An 18,649-nucleotide genomic window follows, 5' to 3' on the forward strand; every position below is an offset into this window, starting at 1 on the left:
AGGGCTAGATGAATCAAAAGTTGGAATTAAGATTGCCGGGAGAAATATCAATAACCTAAGATATGCAGATGATACCACGCTAATGGCAGAAAGTGAAGAGGAACTAAAGAGCCTCTTGATGCGGGTGAAGAAGGAGAGTGCAAAAGTTGGCTTGAAACTCAACATTAAGAAAACCAAAATCATGGCATCTGGCCCTCTTAATTCCTGGCAAATAGATGGGGAAGAAATAGAGGTAGTGACAGATTTTATTTTCCTGGGCTCCAAGATCACCGCAGATGGGGACTGCAGCCAAGAAATTAAAAGACACTTGCTCCTGAGGAGGAAAGCTATGGCAAATCTAGACAGCATAATAAAAAGCAGAGACATCACCCTGCCAACAAAAGTGCGTATAGTCAAGGGCATGGTTTTCCCAGTTGCAATGTATGGATGTGAAAGTTGGACCATAAGAAAGGCTGAGCGACAAAGAATTGAGGCCTTTGAACTATGGTGCTGGAGAAGACTTCTGCGAGTCCCTTGGACTGCAAGGCGTTCAAACCAGTCAGTTCTAGAAGAGATCAACCCGATTACTCTTTAGAAGGCCAGATCCTGAAGTTGAGACTCAAATACTTTGGCCACCTAATGAGAAGGAAGGATTCACTGGAGAAAGGCCTAATGCTGGGAAAGATTGAGAGCAACAGAAGAATGGGACAACAGAGAATGAGGATGGAGTCATTGAAGCAGTAGGCGTGAGCTTAAATGGACTCCAGAAGATGGTAGAGGACAGGAAGGCCTGGAGGAACGTTGTCCATGGGGTCGCGATGGGTCGGACACGACTTCGCAATTAACAACAATTACAAATATCTTCAGTATCTACAAAATTTACAAAATATTTTTGCTAATATTTAAGAGTCATCTCCAGATGGGATTGAAGGTACACAAATTTAATAAACAAAGAAACCTGTGATGGGAGAATCATATGGAAGATGCATAGAGCTTTGGTTCATAGAAACCTCTTCAAAAGATTGTTGGTAACTACTACTCAAATCTACAAAATCAGAAATACTTTGTTGTGGGCCTTTGTCAAAATCTTTCAGTATCTTTTCCATGGTTTGTGTTATTTGTTGTTCTTCATCTGGAAACATCTATAACAAAAAATAGAGGAAAACATCAGTACAGTATAACGATTTCACAAGCCAACAGTATGTCTTAAACTTCAATAAATACCTTCATATCTATTTTTCACATAATTGAGATATTTCCAAATGATCATTTCCTGAAAATAGATACCTTAATTCAGTACATATTTTAGCAGCTGATGACTATATATGTTTATTTCTCCATCATTTCTCCATTTTTTATCTGAGGACAATGCAAACTAATCTTTCTGTCATACAAACTGGTAGCATAAGATTGAACATCATTGTACTTCTTTCCTTATCTTTAACTTCTTGAATTATTCTTCTATTAATTTAGGTATATTTTTATGACAGAATTACTCATCCGAAATGAGAAAGATTTAGAAACTAGTAAAAATAGGAACTAATTTTTTTTTAAACGAAGAAAAGTTTTATCATTGGATGACATTTCTCAGCTTTTGCAGAATGATTTTTAATGGACTAATTTAAAAAGAAACATATTTTCATGAAACTGGAAATAGGTCCACAGAACTATTTTTTAATGAAAATTAAAAAGCAATTTTTGTTTTTTAAAAATAATTAAGACAAAAATAAAATGAATATGGAAAAGAAGAGGCAAAGAAAAAAGGACACACATATATAAATACAGATCATGTATAAAACAATAGTTTTATTCTAGGTAATTTTGCCATGCGTAGCATTCTTGTTCGATAGATAGATAGATAGATAGATAGATAGATAGATAGATAGATAGATAGATAGATAGATAGATAGATAGATAGATAGATAGATATCTTTTTAACCTCTCTGGATGTTTAGACAATAGCTTCATATCTTGCATTATACCTAGGTCAATTAAAAGAAGCATAGAGCATCTGCTATTTTTAATCCAAATGTATAACAGTTATTTTATATTTTCATTGCTTTATAACTACATTTAATATTCACTCCCAAACATATTTATACAGTTGATGCTCTTTAACCACTCGTTTGGTTGAAGAACATATCACACAATCAGTAAATTTGTTGTACTGTAAATGTACTATAGTGTGTAATTGTTTAAAATATTTTTATAAAGATTTTGTAGCTTGGAATGATTTACCAGACTATTTTGTAATTTATAATATAGTAAAATAACAGAATTTTTAATCCATCACATTAATAAATCAGATAGCTGTTGGTGCTCATTTGAATCTTAAAACTGCTGCTTGGAAAAACAACTATATATTTAAAATTGTAAATAAAGAGAAAGTTCTAAGTGTACGATCTACTAAACTTTGAGATCACCAAATAATATGCAAACTTTGTTCCCAGGCTTTACATGGCTTCTATAGAATAATACACCATTGTCAGTATTACACGTAAGAGGCAGATTGTAGATGTTTTATGAACTTGTTAAATCGCTGTATTTCATAAAGCATGATGTGTTGGTTTTCCCATTTCTCTTCAAATATTGTAGTTTTGGATACTATAAAATTATGACTTGTAAAAGAGTATGATCTAAAAGATTTTAATAACAAAAGGATACATATATTTCATGTAACAACTAATCGGAAGTAATTTTGCTGTTAGTTTTGATTCTTGTGGCAAAAAGAATTAGAATTTTGAATTTTGAAATGGATTTCATTTTCCTGACGGATTTTGATTTGATGACTAAAAAGAATAGGTCATAGAAAAGGGAATTATGGTGTAATTTTAGAGATTAGAATTAGATTAGATTAGCCTGATTAGAACTGCATGTATAATTACTGAGAGGGAGATCAAAAACTGCTTTTTTTCCAACGAACGTATTAAACTTTCTCATGTTTGCCACCTAGTTGATGCAGCCAGCTACTGTCTGTAGACAGATGAGACAAAAAGGAATTTTCCAGTATTATTCAATATTCAATATTGTATTTGAAGAAATAAAACAATGTTCCAGAAAAAGCAGGACAATGTGCCTCAGTATCTGGAGAACTCCTAATTATTGAGGGAACAACAGAGTCTGGATTCTGTCAGCAAATTCCGTAGGAGAACGTCAAGGTATTTGTGAGCTGAAGCTTAAATAAATGTGAGTCAGGTAACATGAGAACTAACAAGTAAATGTATATCCAAATGGCTGAAGCAAAAGACATTTCATGTTTTGGAATGTTCTGACCTTAGCCCAACTAAAATGTTATGGCAAGACTAAAGCAAGTAATTCATACAAGACAGCTCAAAAATATCTTAAAGATGAATGTACCAAAATTTCCCCAAACCAATGTGCAGGATCGATCAACAAATTCAGGAAACATTTAACTGAATTTATTGCTGCTAAAACAGGATGTCAAACTGCCAGCCCACAGGCCGGATGCGTCATACTGAAAACGCGCCCACCCCATTGCTGGCAATGGGGAAAAAGTCACGCAACGTCACGCAACTTCATGAGTTTGACATGCCTGTGCTAAAACATGTACCAGCAGCTACCAAATCTAAAGCCTTGTGGAATTCTATCAGATAGTAATCGCTGGCACAATATGTTCAATAAAGATATGACATGGTGTATTGGTTTGAGTATGGTTTGCTCAATCTCTTTACCTGCTCATAGGATTAAGATTAAAATTGGATTATGGATAGTTCTAAAGGTGTTAATAAACTCTTTTTCCCACTGTATATTGACAATCTTTTGTGTATAAGCATAATTTGGACCAGAATTTCTGTTTCTAAGCCAGGGGATTGTTAAGTGAATCAGACCTGATTTTAAAACTATTTTTGGCTCAGTTGTTAAGCAAATCACTGCAGTTGTTAAGTCAATCAGAAGTACTATATCCCCAGAACTTGTAATCTATTAAGAAATCAAGAAAGATGGGCTTTTCAGGCTTGGGAGATGGACAAAATATACAGTATTATACATTATAAGAACAATAACTTTATAACTGATTTGTAACAATGGATCGTTGACTGCATGATCTGTCAACACTGGATCTATTGTTGTCATTTTCCCCTTCCAACAAAGTGTAGAGGAAAATTTTCCAGCAATGTTTGGAGTTGTTTTATTCATAGGATCAAGTTTTAGGCATTCACTCCACTTGTTTTAATAAACAAAAATAATAAAGGGAGGTAATTTTTCTTTTTTTCTTAATTAGTTTAAGATAATAAAATGTTTTAAATGATATTTTATGTATAAAATATTTTTGTGCTCTACTTTTTATTTTTTTGGGAGGGGCATTGCCATAATTTTAATACTTTCACTATTTTCACTATTCTATTTTTTTCTAATGCAATTTACTTATTATGTTAGCTCACTTATGGGAACTAGGACTTGCAAAAGAATATGGCACTTTTTAATTAGTTCCTGAGGACTACAAGAGCATAATTTATGTGTTTAATAGGCAAGCCAAGAACCAAAGACAATGAAGAACATCATAGAATCACAACCTAGCTGACTTCTCTTTCTGATCTCCTTTCTACATATTCTCTTACTTCAGAGGTCTCCAACCTTTTGGGCACCAGGGACTGGTTCCATGGAGAAAAGTTTTTCCATGGACTGGAAAGTGCATGGTTTTGTATGCTGTCTGCATCCCACGGATGGGGCTTTGCTTGTCTGTGTAGACCGGTTGCTGGCATGCTGCGGACCACTACCAGTCCACAGACCGGGGGTTGGGGACCCCTGTCTTACTTTATTCTCCATTTATTATTCTCCTGAGAGCAGTCAAGGTCCAAAGAGAGATCTCACTTTTAAATCTACGCTTTCAAATTCTATTCTTAGACCAAATGGTTTTTTCTCCAAGGTGCCTAATAATATCTCAACAGACTGCTCACTCTCTATCACCTTGAGCACAAGTTAGTCAGCCAGTTAGAATCAGAAAATTGCTGAACTGGAAAATGGCTGCAACACTTGTATTTCCCCCTAAGCTATGAATACAAATTATTTCTAATTACTGTACTTAAAAGAGAATTGTGTTTAACTGGCACGGCAGAAATTTAATACAAATTGTTATCATCCAAAAAGATACCAGAGGAAGAGGCTCAAGTAATGATGGAAAACACCTGATAGAGAAGTGTTCCAATGAGGAGGTAGATATCTATGTGTTTGTGTGGGAGGGTGCACACAATTGCACACCTTCGAGTCAGTACTGATTCCTGGCAACTGCCTGAATAAATCTCTGCATTTTTCCTGGCAAGATTTCAGAAGTGGTTTGTCATGGTTTTCTTCCATAACTGTCTCAAGGTTACCCGGTTGGCTTTGGGAATAGATGGGACTAGAACTAGGAGGCTTGGTGCCTTAACTAGCTATACCAAATTGGCCCTCAAATACCATTATTATGCATTATGCATTCACAATGATTCACTGACTCATACAATGGCACAAACCATTGCAAATTAAGTAGAATGTTTTTGGGAAAAGATACAGACTTATGCCATTGTAAAATACAGTATATATTTTTCCAATTACTATTATTATTGAAATAATAAAATCTTATTTTGTGGAAAATTGAGACAAGTGTGATAAAGTCGTTTAGTAATTTGACAATACTTTACTGATAGCTGATTTTTCATTAGGCGATTTTTGATTATATGCTGTCAAGGATATGACAGTTTATTAAAACTGTACTTGAGTTTATTTATCTCTGTTAATTGGGTTTTCTTCTGTAATGGAAGAGGAGAACACTTGTTGCAACAGCTGAAGCTTCCAGCTGGTCTTTAGAGGCAGCCCAATGTAGAACGCGCTGTAATATTCAAGAGGTGACAAATGCCCAGTGAAGCTTTATGATCCAGAGAAAGGCCACAATTGATGATATAACTCTGCAAAGTGCAAAGTGTGGAAGACCAGGAGTTCTAGTCCCACCTTAGCCACGAAAGCAACCTGGGTGACTTTGGGGCAATCACTCTCTCTCAGCTCAATCCATCTCACAGGGTTGTGTGGGGAAAATAAGAGGAAGAAGGTGTGTTGGATATGTTTGCCACCTTGAGTTATTTGTAAAAATAATAACAGCAGAATACAAATAAATAAAACATTTTGTCTTGTTTTTAAGCAATCTCAGTCCACACTGCTTGGGCATACTTTGATAATTGTTAGCCTTAGTAGTGATTAAGGGTTGGGTCTCTGCAGCCCAAGTTTTTAATACTTCTCTCCTTCCTCCTCAGCCAAGACTCAATCCCACACATTTCCATCTCATGTTTATGGATTCCAATCATAGGAGGCAACAAATGTCCTAACATTTTAAAGATTAGACACATTTTTTTTGCCTTGATGTTTTAATTTATCAAACCAATCAGTCAAAGCAACAGTACAACTTTTCCCTGTTTCCTGGCTGTCTTAATTACTTTCCAGAGCTTCCCTCAAGAGTTGACTGTTTTTTTTAAAGACAAGGATGTCACTCCATCTTCTTCCAAGTGATTCTGAAAATTTCCCACATATCACACAATACGGTAAGGAGGAACCATTCCACCACCATCCCGTTCCCACCATCATGCTCAACTATCTCAGACTTCCATGACAACCTGGGATAAGGAAGGAGATAACTCAGTTCAAAATTGAGCTACTGCCACCCAGGAACTTATATTGGCCATCCAGTTATATGCTTCATCCCACCATTCTGTACTTCCTCACCAGTGGCTTTTCTCGCCCCCTCCCCCATCATTGCTCCTGAATCATTTTCATAATCCCAAATGTCACCAGGGCATGTGGGAGAGAATCATCTTATAAAAATATGATACCTGTCATCAAATTAATAACAAAAAGAGATGCAAATTGCTACATTCTCTGCTATCTCAAAGACAGATATCTTTGCTTTTGAAAGAGTAGAAAAATTAAATCAATAAATGTAATTTCATATTGTCACAATATGTTCAATATATATTCAGATAGTAAATTTTAACAGTGTTGTGCTAAACTTGAAAAATCAGGCATATTAATTATGCAAATTTCATTACCATAATTAAATAAGCATAATTTAAAAGCCAGGCTAGATTCCTGCTGACTATATAGGTTAATGCCCATCAACCTGATGTCTCCTTTAGTAAGCTATAGTCAGAGTTGAGCAAAAGGTTGTACTTAAAATTATTCCTGTAGAAATGTTTGAAAGATAATCCATAGTAAGGAACATCTAATGTTTCAAGTGTTCTTCAAAACTGAATGTTTAGAATTTGGAACACCCGTTTAAAGTTTCCCAAATACTTGAAGCAATATTGTGTCAAGCTCAAAGCCTGTGTATGATGTTGACACCATTATTGCTTCTCAGCTTGCCAACTCATTGGGGGGAGGGAAGGGGGAAATGGAATGCAGGCTCCAGACAACAAGAAGTTAGCCCATATGAACCAAAGACGTTTCAGCAGATGTTTGCAAACACAAAGAGACACTTCCTCATAACAATATATTGGCACTTGATTGGACTATATGATCTGCACTAATAGGGGGAAGGAGAATTCTGTATTTTAATTATAGTGGATTGCGCAAGAAATAGCCAGAGCTAGCTTTGCTTCATTTGTGCCAAAATGATGTACTCAATAAAAGTTTTACATTAAGAGATCGGATAGTCTCGATGGTGCTTGCTCAGTTGGGTTCGTCAGTCGATACCTTGACACATGCTTTATATTTGAAATAGTAGTTTCCCAGTCAGAACATTTCAAACCAAAATGTTTAGGACCCCCTACTTGAAGATTTTTCAAGTATATTCCATTAGCCTCTGATTTTAGCCATTCAACATATCCCTTTTTTCTCTATTTCCTGTAAGTTCATTAAGCATTGTACTTTTTTTTTCTAAGTCATCCATGCACATAGGTAGAATATGTAAATTTGTATTTGCTAATCATTATCTCAAAGGCCTCTCAACCACTGGGCCCAGGACTGACTGATTGGCTCTTCTTGCAATCCACAATACTCAGGACTGACTGATTGGCTCTTCTTGCAATCCACAATACTATCAGGGACCAACTTTGAATTTATAATTTCACTTTTTTCACTCTTTAAATGTTCATCTGTCATATATTACCACTTGGAAGCCCATTAACAATACAATGTCCTTTCTTGATATTGCACTTAGCACCTCTTGCAATTTGCAAAATGATTTATCAATGTCTTACAGTAAACAGTGATGTTCACTTTATATCCATTAATTTTAATGACATGATCTTATTTATTCAGGTATAGCACTTCTTTCTATTTCTTTCTGTGGTCTCAGGCACGGATAGTAAACTGTGCAATTATCTGGAGTGAAATGCTTCATTACATCCTTAGTTCATCCATTCCTAAAATATGCATTTTTAAAAAATTTCCGCTCTGACAATTTCACATCATCTTCGGCCCATCATATTTTCATATCTCATGTTCCAACTGAGCCTGTTCTTGTGAACCAGGGGTTCAAACTGGTCTCTCTGTTCATGTGACATTCTGTCCGGCTTCAGCTGGCAAGACAGGACTGGAATACAAAAACATCTGGTAATTTATTTTTACTGTAGAACAGACATGTCAAACACAAGGCCCGGGGGGCTGGATGCGGCCCATGAAGTGGTTTCATGTAGCCCGCGAAGCCATCTTGGAAACAGTGAGGGAACGGTCGCCGCTGCCTTGGCCCTGGCCCACAAGGTTGTCTGAGAACAGCGAGAAACCAGCCCCTGCCGTCTCGGCCCCACCCCCTGGGTGCATGCTGGGGAGGTGTCACCCTTTATGAGGAATGAAGAAATGCACCATCGTCTGGAAGTGGCCAGCAAATGGCCCTCGCCTACTTCACATATCCGGGTTGATGGGCTCTGCCCTGGTCCCACCCCTTTCTGCCAGAGACCCTCAGATCTGTCCCACTCCTGCCCAGGCCCCCACAGGCACCCTTGACGTGAATGATGTAGAGCTGGCCACGCCCACCTACTCCATCCACGCCCACCCTATAGGCTGCACCCACCTGGCCCCCCGAGGGCAACTGCAATGCTGATGCGGCCCTCAATGAAATTGAGTTTAACACCCCTGCTGTAGAAAATTGTAAACCATAATAAAAAAATGCTAGTAACTGGAGTTTCAACCACAAACTCTATTTATAGACAGAATTCAAATCCTTCAATGCCTTTTTCTTGTGCCTTTCCTACATAATGAACAATTTTGGAGAAAATGTTGGTTCTCTTTCTGAAAGATGGTCAAAATGGAAAGTGTGCTGCTTTGTTACCATGTTGTCCTTTTTTGTGAGAATTTTCACAAATTTGTTAGGCTGAAGTGATAGAAGCATCATATGAATTGTTGGTATTCACCACTTAAATAAGAAAACATCAGTTGAGAGGTACATGCAGCTTGCTGACATTCAAAGTATAAGAAAAAGTATCTCATGTTTATTAAAGATTAGAATCGTGTTGTTTCTGACCAAACCTGAAAGCAAGCCATACTATCACGATGTGTTTCTGGCGGAAAACAACTAAATATGCAAACTTATTTCCTGGTAAATTAGGTAAAACCTATGCTTTCTTTGGGGGATCCATAATTCACATTCTATAAAGAAAGAAGGGGAAATTTTAAGTTTCCATATCAGTCTGTTCCTTCAGATGCTTAGGATAAAATAATGGCTGCTAATTGACAATTTTACCTCCATTTTTGAACTCTAGGCCCACCACCCTTCCCTTCCACAATCTTAATTTCTAGTTCTACACCCTTTCTTTCCATCATACACAACCTTCAATTCTTCCCTCTGTTAGTTCTAACTCTATTCCTTAAATATATGAAAAATAATAGTATATTTTGAAAAGCTCACATAATAATTTCTATACAGTATAGTAAAGAACAGGACAATTCTATGCATGTTTTTCAGACATAAATATTATATTCCAAAGTAGAAATTTACAGGAATGTACTATTTTTCAATATCACTAATACTTAAATCATAGGAAAATAATAATCTCATAAAAAATGTAAGGCTAATAAAAAATGAAAAGCTGTAAGGAATTTCTCTTCCTAAGAAGCAGGGAAAATTGTTCAGGAAAAATGTTAATTTTGCAATAGTTGAAGGTTGCTTCATCTGACTCTAGTCTATGTTTATTCAGAATGTGTTAAGTTTAAAGGGTATAACACTCAGCAAAATGCGCACAAGATTTAGACAACTACTTGTTTATGCCATAATCTTTGAATTTCAAATTTCAGATCTTGATACTTTGTGATCTTCTCCACGTCTTCCATTCTACTGTCCCATAATATTGTCACATCAATTATCCATACTTTCATCTTTTCAACCAGTTATACCTGGTGTGTTATGAACCAATATCTTATCAGTCTATATTCAGAAATACCACAATATTTTAACCTACTCATTTTCGCCTACTTTTTCAATTCTATGTTCCCACCAATTTTTTTATTATTATCATGTGATTTTTTTCCAGATGTTCCAGTGAATCATTTTGGTGACTGAATTATGTCATTGTTTATAATCAGTCTGTGATATCTTCTTATAAACTATTCTGCTTCTTCTTATATCATATCTTTTTATATTTAATTTAAGGCGGTGAATATACCTAATATTATAGAATAATTACCACAAGGATTTCCTTGCAGTGTATGAGTGTAAAATACATCAGTGTTCAGGATTTTAGAGCATTAAGATATTTCCTCTATGCTAAAAGATCTCTAATATATAGACTCTCCATAACACAGAGGTGTTTGGTTTTTTAAAAAATACTTCATATCAATTCAGGTACCGGTATTTTTATTTTCCACTGAAACTGATCTGTTTTCATAATCTCTTACGAATTATCAGAGAATTAGAAATCAGTGAAGTAATGAATGAAATGTTTTTGAGATAAGTTTTCTAGGTCTTATGCAATATTTTTTAAAAAAAATATAAATGAGGGTAGCGATTGCTATTACACATGGCAAAGGTTACTCTAAAAAATAGGCCGTTACAGATTGGAAACATCCCAGTACACACTGGACTTTAAACTATCACAGGACATGCCATGTTTTATTCTGGATCCACATCACCAGTAATAAATTCTTATATATTATGAACTACAAACCTGTTACATAATTTAAATCTTATTTCTAGATTTTGATAGTCGTACATTTGCTTAAAGTTAACTTACTAAAAATAAACTTCAAACACTGAAAGCATGCCCCACAACCTCAGTATGTACCAAATGAAGTTCAACACTTTGGGCAGAAGACATAAATGTATATATATTACATATTTATTACACCAAATGAACATCTGAGCCAGTCAGTTCAATGCTACCCATCCTCATATGGTTCTTCAAGATCTTAGATGGAGCATTTTCAAGCCTATGACTGGAAATCATTTACTAGATATATGAAAGACGAAGCATGAATTTTCTATTTGAAGCATGCATTCTAATGTTCAACTAGCACATTCAACTAACCTTTATTAGGCTTTATTAGAATATCCAATACTCAACCTTAATCAGAAAATAATTTATAACCATTCCATTGCATTCCAATGCAAAATACTTTATAGTAGAAAAACTGCTCCAGTAGATTTTCTTATTCATAACACAAACAGTTTTGCACTACAGTATAAATCCTGTTCCTTTTTAACAGTTCAACAAAACTTCTATAACCTGGCAATTCTATTTTTTTTTATTTTATTTTATTTTTAACCAACAAAACAAAACAAAGCAAAACATAACACACATACACACACACACATACTCCTCTCCCTTTTTTTTAACAGCGATTACGTAACGGTAATCTTCTATTATTTACATTTCCCCCCTTACTTTTCTTTAGAATATTTGTCCTTATTGCCCCGTTGTTTCTTATTTACATTTTTCTTCCTTCATATTCTACTTCTTACTAATAATTCATATTATTATTATACATTATTATACACATATTTTCACTTTTGACCTTTCCATATTTATTCTCCTCTATTATTTCTAGTCTCCAACCAGTCATACCACTTGTTCCATGTTATATAGTACTCTGTGTCTTCCTTTTCTTTTATCTCTTTTGTTAATTTGTCCATCTCAGCACAGTCCAGGATTTTTCTTATCACTTCTTCCTCTGATGGTATATTCTCACTTTTCCAGCACTGTGCATATGCTATTCTTGCCGCCACCGTTATTATATGTAAAATTAAGTACCATATTTCTTTATTATATTTCCTGTTTAAAATACCCAACAAAAAGATCTCTGGTTTCCAATCTACGGGTTGGTCTATTATTTCTTCGTTCCATTTTCTTATTGTAGTCCAGTATTTTTTTGCAACTGGGCATGTCCACCATAAATGATAATATGTTCCATGTACTTTTTTACATTTCCAGCATGTTGGCGAATTGTTCTGAACATCTTGGCAAGCTTTGCTGGTGGAAGATGCCATCTGTAAAACATCTTCAACTGGTTTTCCTTGAATGCCGTCAACATAGTCAATTTTATATTTATTTCCCATATTTTTCCCATTTCTCCAATTCTATATTATATCCAAAAATTTTTGCCCATCTAATCATTGTTTTTGATAACCTCGTCTTCCATTTTGTATCTCAATAGGTATTTGTATAAATTGCTAATAAATTTTACTTCTGTTCCATGTATAATTTTATCCAATTCTTGCGGCTCTTTTTGGATTTCATATAATTTTTTGTCCTCTGTATATTTAGATTGAATTTGTGTAAATATCCACCAGTCAATCTTTCTGCCAATATCTTGTTCCAATTCTTGTTTTGTTTTCAGATTTCCCTGTTCATTTACTAATTCATTATATCTAATTATCTTATTTATATCCAATAGGTTTGGGTATTTCAGAGCTTCTGTTGGGGATAACCACATTGGAATTCTTATATAATGTTTTTGTTTTATTTTTTCCCAAGTCTGTAGCAATGCATTCCTAACTATGTGTCTTTGAAAGTATCTGTGTATTTTATGTTTTTCGTCCCATAGGAATACATGCCACCCTGCTTGCAAGTCATGTCCTTCTATTGTTAAAACTCTAGTATTTTTCAAATCCATCCAATCTTTTAGCCAAGTTAAGCTCAATGCTTGGTAGTATATTTCCCACTCTGGTAATGCCAAACCCCTTTTTCTTTCATATCTTGCAAGAGTTTTAATTTAATCCTGGGTTTTTTCCTTTGCCATATAAATTTAGTGACCAATTTATTTAATTCTTGAAAGAATGTTTTCCCTAATTTTATTGGAATAACCTGGAACAGAAATAATATAATAATAATATAACCTGGCAATTCTAAATGTGTTGGGAATGTAACACCCTGAAATCCTACCTTAGTTAGAATAGAAAACTTGCTCTAATAAATGTTCTTCAGAACCAAATTATCAGGGATATAGGTTCTTATTCAATTATTAGATTTTTATATCTATACACACACACACTCAACTTAAGGTGATGAATGTACTTAATACTGCTGTGTATTTTCCCCACAACAATCCTGTGAGGTGGGTTGGCCTGGTTCAAAGTCACTAGGCTGGCTTTCATGCCTAAGAGAAGCCTAGTTTTAAGCCTCCTGATTTTTAGGGCAGTCCCTTAACCACTACACCAAACTGACTATCTCTTCATCATAAAAGCATCTACAGTATGACAACTTCTCAAAATTCATTTTCAGAATGCCTGCTTCAAATATATTTCTTAGGATTACTTTCATGACATTTATGTTTTATCACAATAAGAGAGTATTGCTAATTATGTTGGCTAATTATAGTTTATTGTATTGTGGAAACTCAGACAATTAGGTTAATCTGATAAATGAGTCTTTATAAAAATTTTGACCAATTCTAAAGCTTGTTAATAAGATTTGTCTTTAAATGCAATTATACAATCAGTTATTAGTATTTTAAAACATATTAATTCACAGAATTCAGTCCATTCTGAAATACTGGCAAACTCCTGCTATTGGAGTCTGACTTTCCTATCATAATTTCAATGCTAACAGGCATGTAAATTTCAGTCAAAGCAAAATTAACAAGTCTTTCATATTGCATTTAGATCCACTTTATACTTGGTTTTTATGTTCACTTCTCTGTCTGTAAATGAAGAGTTTTACATAGTTCAACTAAGAATACCCCAGATTTGTTAGGAGAATTTGATTACACTTCCATCTTTGGATCCTTGCAATGAATATAATTCTATATTATATTCAATATAATAACTAAAGAAAATCCATTTATTTCTCTAACCAAGCCATCTTTAAAAAAACAAAACAAAACACTGCTTTTTGCATGGAGAAAAGAGGCCTGAACCACATCCTTCCTCTCATCACGCATTTCCTATCTCACTAGAGCACACATAGCTCAACTTCACCTTAAGAACGCCGCGTTTCTGCCCTCCCGTAAATTTGCCTCCCTTCTCACGGATTTCATTCGCCGCGTTTTGAAGCGTACTCGCTAAGCCGCAAGAAAGACAAGCATCACCGGCAGCCACACTCCATCCTAACCAAGTTCTCATTTTTTGAAAAGATACGCGATGAGCGTAAAGCAGCCCCAAAACTTCATTTCGCCATCTCACGCACTTTGAGCTGCCTCAGATCGCCCACCCTTCAGCTTGTTCGGACAGCAATTACAAGGCCAAAGGGACGGGGCTCCTCTGCGGCTGGATCTCCTTCTCGGAGGTAGGATGTCCACTCTCCACAAAGTGTACGGATTTACTTTCACCCGACGCCTGTCCGGCGATCCCCCTAAAACAAGATCTGGATGGACAGGAAACCTAAATTCCGGACCTGGAGCCAGAATATACTAAAGGCGCTTGGATTCAGCCACCCCCAAGGCGTCGAAAATCCGCCAGCGCGTCCACGCTGAGGTCTACTCACTCATAATGCTCCTTTTCGCCTTTCTCTTTAGCACACCACCTCCCCTTCGCACGCCGGACAAGACAGCGCCCCCGGCGGGAGAGCGAGCCTCGCCTCTGTCGCCCCTCACCCAGAACTCGCTTCCTCGGAGGTTGTCGCTGCCGCCGCTGTTGTCGTGGAGGGAAAAGAGGAGGCGCGCCTCTTCCGTTCCTCTCTCCCGGCTGAAGGCGGCGGTGACGAAGGCTATTCCGCGGAGGGGGCGGAGGAGAACTGAGCGGCGGAGCAAAGCCGACCGGAGGAACCGCCCCAGCCTACATTACGGCAACTGCGCAGGCGCGTCAGGACCCATGCAAAGGCGCGCTCGACTATCCAGGTTGGAATCCAACCACGGAGATTGGAAGGGTATCTGTTGGGACGACCTGCAGAATCGAGCCCCGAAAGTTAACCAAGGAACGGGATCGCGGCTCCATGCCCTTTCCTCATTATCCTTCCTTCCGCCTTCCCTGCTCCGAGACGATTCGATTTGTTAAGTCTGTCTCGTTCCCGTGTCGTCCCCGAAGCCAAAGTTCAGAATACAATATTGCTCTTAGCTTTCATTCCTTCAAACATTCAGCATCTTCAAGCTGAATGAAGTAAACCGGGAATAATTAGCATTCTCACTAATCTGGAGTCTAAATTCACTTCTTTATAGTGTTTCTATCTGGTGTATTAGTTAATAGAATATAGACTTCTTTATTGGCCAAGTGTGATTGGACATACAAGGAGTTGATTTTCAATTTACAAGGAATTGATTGCACAAGAGATAAAGTGTTCATGAAGATGAACTTCAATTTAACACTTGTGCCATATCCATTATCGGACGTTGGCAATCATGTTAGCAATCCTATTTTTATCAGCAGCCGCACGAAAAAGTGCTGCTGAGTTTTGTCCAAACCAGTCCCTTAGATTTTGAAACCACAATGTTCTTCTGCCCGGACCTTATTTGCCTTCAATCTTTCCCTGGAGGATTAAATGGAGTATGCCGTATTTTACTAGGTGTCGCATCACATGTCTGAAATATTCTAACTTTTGTTTTTTAATTGTTTTGATGATTTCCCTTGGCTTTCACAGCTGCTTATCACCTCCTCATTTCTGATCTTTAACCTGGAACAAAATAAAACTTGACTATACTGCAAGAAGCATGCCAGTACTCCTACCCTCTTAACATATTGGTAAATACTATTTACTATGTTACAACTTATGGTAAATGCGAACTTCCTTCTAATGAAAGCCACATCCTGCTTATTACTTAGAGAACAATAATTATCATGGTAAAAAGGGAATTTTAATTGGAAGCTGTTATTTAATTAAAACAGGTGTGCCTATATTTGGCCTTCCCATTGTTTCAATCAGAGATCATTGCATCAGATATGGCCCTTGGATTAATCATCCAATAACTCTGTGCTCCTCAAAATGTAACGTTTTTATGCTCCATATTTGCTGATTACAATTTCCAGCAGGCCCAGCCACATGGACAATGATAAGTATGTATTGTACTGTATAGTGCTAAGGTGACCAACCGTCCTCCTTTTGGGAGGACAGTCCTCCTTTTTTGAGTTCTGTCCTCCCTCAAAAAGTGTCCTCCTAAATGTCCTCCTTTTCCATATACCGTCCTTCTTTTGGGAGGACAGTCCTCCTTTTGGGAGTTCTGTCCTCCCTCGAAAATGTCCTCCTTTTCTATATTTGAAAACTTATCTGCAGGGCTTTTTTTTCCTCATAGAACGCTCAGAAAGCGTTCCGAGACATTTTTTTGATGGTTTTTTTCAACTTTTGCCTGAGCTGTGCTATTCCCCCTATTGGCTTTCGAAAGCCAATAGGAATTGCTGCGGGCGGCAAACTTTGCACGTGCAAGTTGCAGGAACTTTGCACCCCTCACTACTACCCAACTACACCATCTCTTACTTAGTTCCGCAGATAGCTGGAGGAGACTGGAGCGGTAAGTTTCTCTTGATCCTCCCTGTTCGGTTCTACACGGGGATGCACAGGGTAGGCGGTGGTGCTGGGGGGCGGCTGCAGGGCCGGAGCCGGCACAGCTGGTGCTTTGCGAGCTGCAGGGCCAGCTCTACGGGGATGCACAGGTGGGCAGTGGTGCTGGGGGGCAGCTGGGGGGATGGCTGCAGGGCCGGAGCCGGCGCGGCTGGTGCTTTGCCTTTGTGAGCTGTGGGGCCGGCTCTACGGGGATGGGCAGGGTGGGCAGTGGTGCTGGGGGGCGGCTGCAGGGCCGAAGCTGGCTCAGCTGGTGCTTTGCAAGCTGCGGGGCCGGCTCTCCACGGCAGGGCAGCGGTGCTGGCAGGGGAGCTGTGGGCGGGGGCGCGGCGGGCAGTTGACCTTCCATGGGCCGCACCAGCTGGTGATCTACACAGTGCTGACCTGCGCTGCCACCACCTCACCCTGCACACCTAGGTGGCCATCCTGGAGCACCTGGCTCAGAACACCTGCCTCCGCCGCCCACCCCCGCTCAGTCCAGCTGTGTAGATTTTTGGACAAGTGAGAAATCGAGATTGAATGTTGATACTCTAGCTGCAGCACTTGCCGTAAAATTCAATATGAAGGATATTTCTTGTTCAGATATTTCCAATATATTGTTAGAAGATGATACATTGATAAAAAATATTCATTCAATGGAAAAGTACTCATTTAAATAATTAATAGGCATGTAAGCATAATTACAATATAAAATGTTATTGTTACAAATGTTTTTTATTATGCATTTATCATATTATAGTGTATTCTGTATTATTTTTGCAATAAATACAATGTTTATTTTATTTACGATATTTTTTTCTTCAATTTATTCGTGTCCTCCTTTTTGTTGTAAAAAAATTGGTCACCTTAATAGTGCCACAATACAAAATAGTTCTGAAAGCTGCATGCAAGGCATTAACTTATCTGTTTGGCATTTACTTACCTGTATGCTTATTTGTTTATTTATCACATTTAGGAACTGATCATCTCCCTCATAGAGGAACTCTGGGGAATGTACAAGTAAAATGTTCAAAACATAAAAAGTAAATTTAAAATTTAAAATACAGGCAAAGATAATTAAAGTTGAATTAAATTTAATAAAAGATGGGGGGAACCTTTCAGGATGCAAACCATCCTCACAGCTGTGTGCTCATCTGTGAGCCCTAAGCAAGATGACAGAGTCAGGGCTTTAGATATTTTCCAGAAGACCAGGAGAGTGGGGGCACACACTGCCTCTGGGGGGGAGAATGTTTCAAAGGGCATGGGCAATGGCAGAGAAGGCTCTCTTCCTGGACACCATTAGTTGGTATTCTTTAACTCAGTGGTTCTTAACCTTTTTGAACAAATTGCCCCTTGAGCCAATGAGGACGTTGTCATTGTCCCCCTCCCCCAACATAACCTCTCAATCACAACATAGGAAATAATTCTTCAATTTATGCAAACACTTTTTTTTGTTTTCTTTAAAATATCGATGCAAATAGTTTATTTCCAGTCTTTTTCCCATATCTCAACTGTGAAAAATTTTGGTGCCACCCGGCACTTTATTCCCAAACTTTGTGATACATGTATTTCATTATTATTTTATTTATTCAAGACACTTAAATGTAATCACCACTGAAAACAAAATTCAATTGCAAGAAAGTGAAATACCCGAAAAGAAAAACAGTAACATTTAATGATTGAATTACAAGTGAAATTTAAGACGCAAAAAGAAATATAAAGAGGGCATAAGAACAAACCGCAATGCAGGAACTAAGAATTTCAAGACAAAAATTCTGAAACTAAATTAAGATTTGAGGAAAGTATATATAGTCACGCACACTGTAAAAAGGATTAAAAAGACACAAAGAAAA

The 18,649-nt window shown here is 37.3% G+C and overlaps 1 protein-coding gene across 7 annotated transcripts in view; it reads right to left on the bottom strand.

Moving 5' to 3' along the window:
- Positions 1–15,380, bottom strand: part of LOC120310494 (rab GTPase-activating protein 1-like) — an 87,759-nt gene extending 72,379 nt beyond the window's left edge. For 2 of the 7 annotated variants that reach the window (XM_039348953.1, XM_039348954.1), the window contains exons 1-2: positions 14,814–15,372; positions 938–1,121 (exon numbers count right to left, since the gene is read on the bottom strand). In XM_039348953.1, the coding sequence (XP_039204887.1) occupies positions 938–1,121 (184 nt within the window). In that variant the 5' untranslated portion in view covers positions 14,814–15,372. The other 5 variants (XM_039348952.1, XM_039348948.1, XM_039348950.1 and 2 more) reach the window with 5 other exon arrangements.
- Positions 15,381–18,649: the final 3,269 nt, after the last annotated feature.

This window comes from Crotalus tigris, unplaced genomic scaffold, assembly GCF_016545835.1.
Source record: "Crotalus tigris isolate CLP2741 ecotype Arizona unplaced genomic scaffold, ASM1654583v1 scf7180000018217.1405312, whole genome shotgun sequence".
Lineage (NCBI taxonomy): Eukaryota > Metazoa > Chordata > Lepidosauria > Squamata > Viperidae > Crotalus > Crotalus tigris.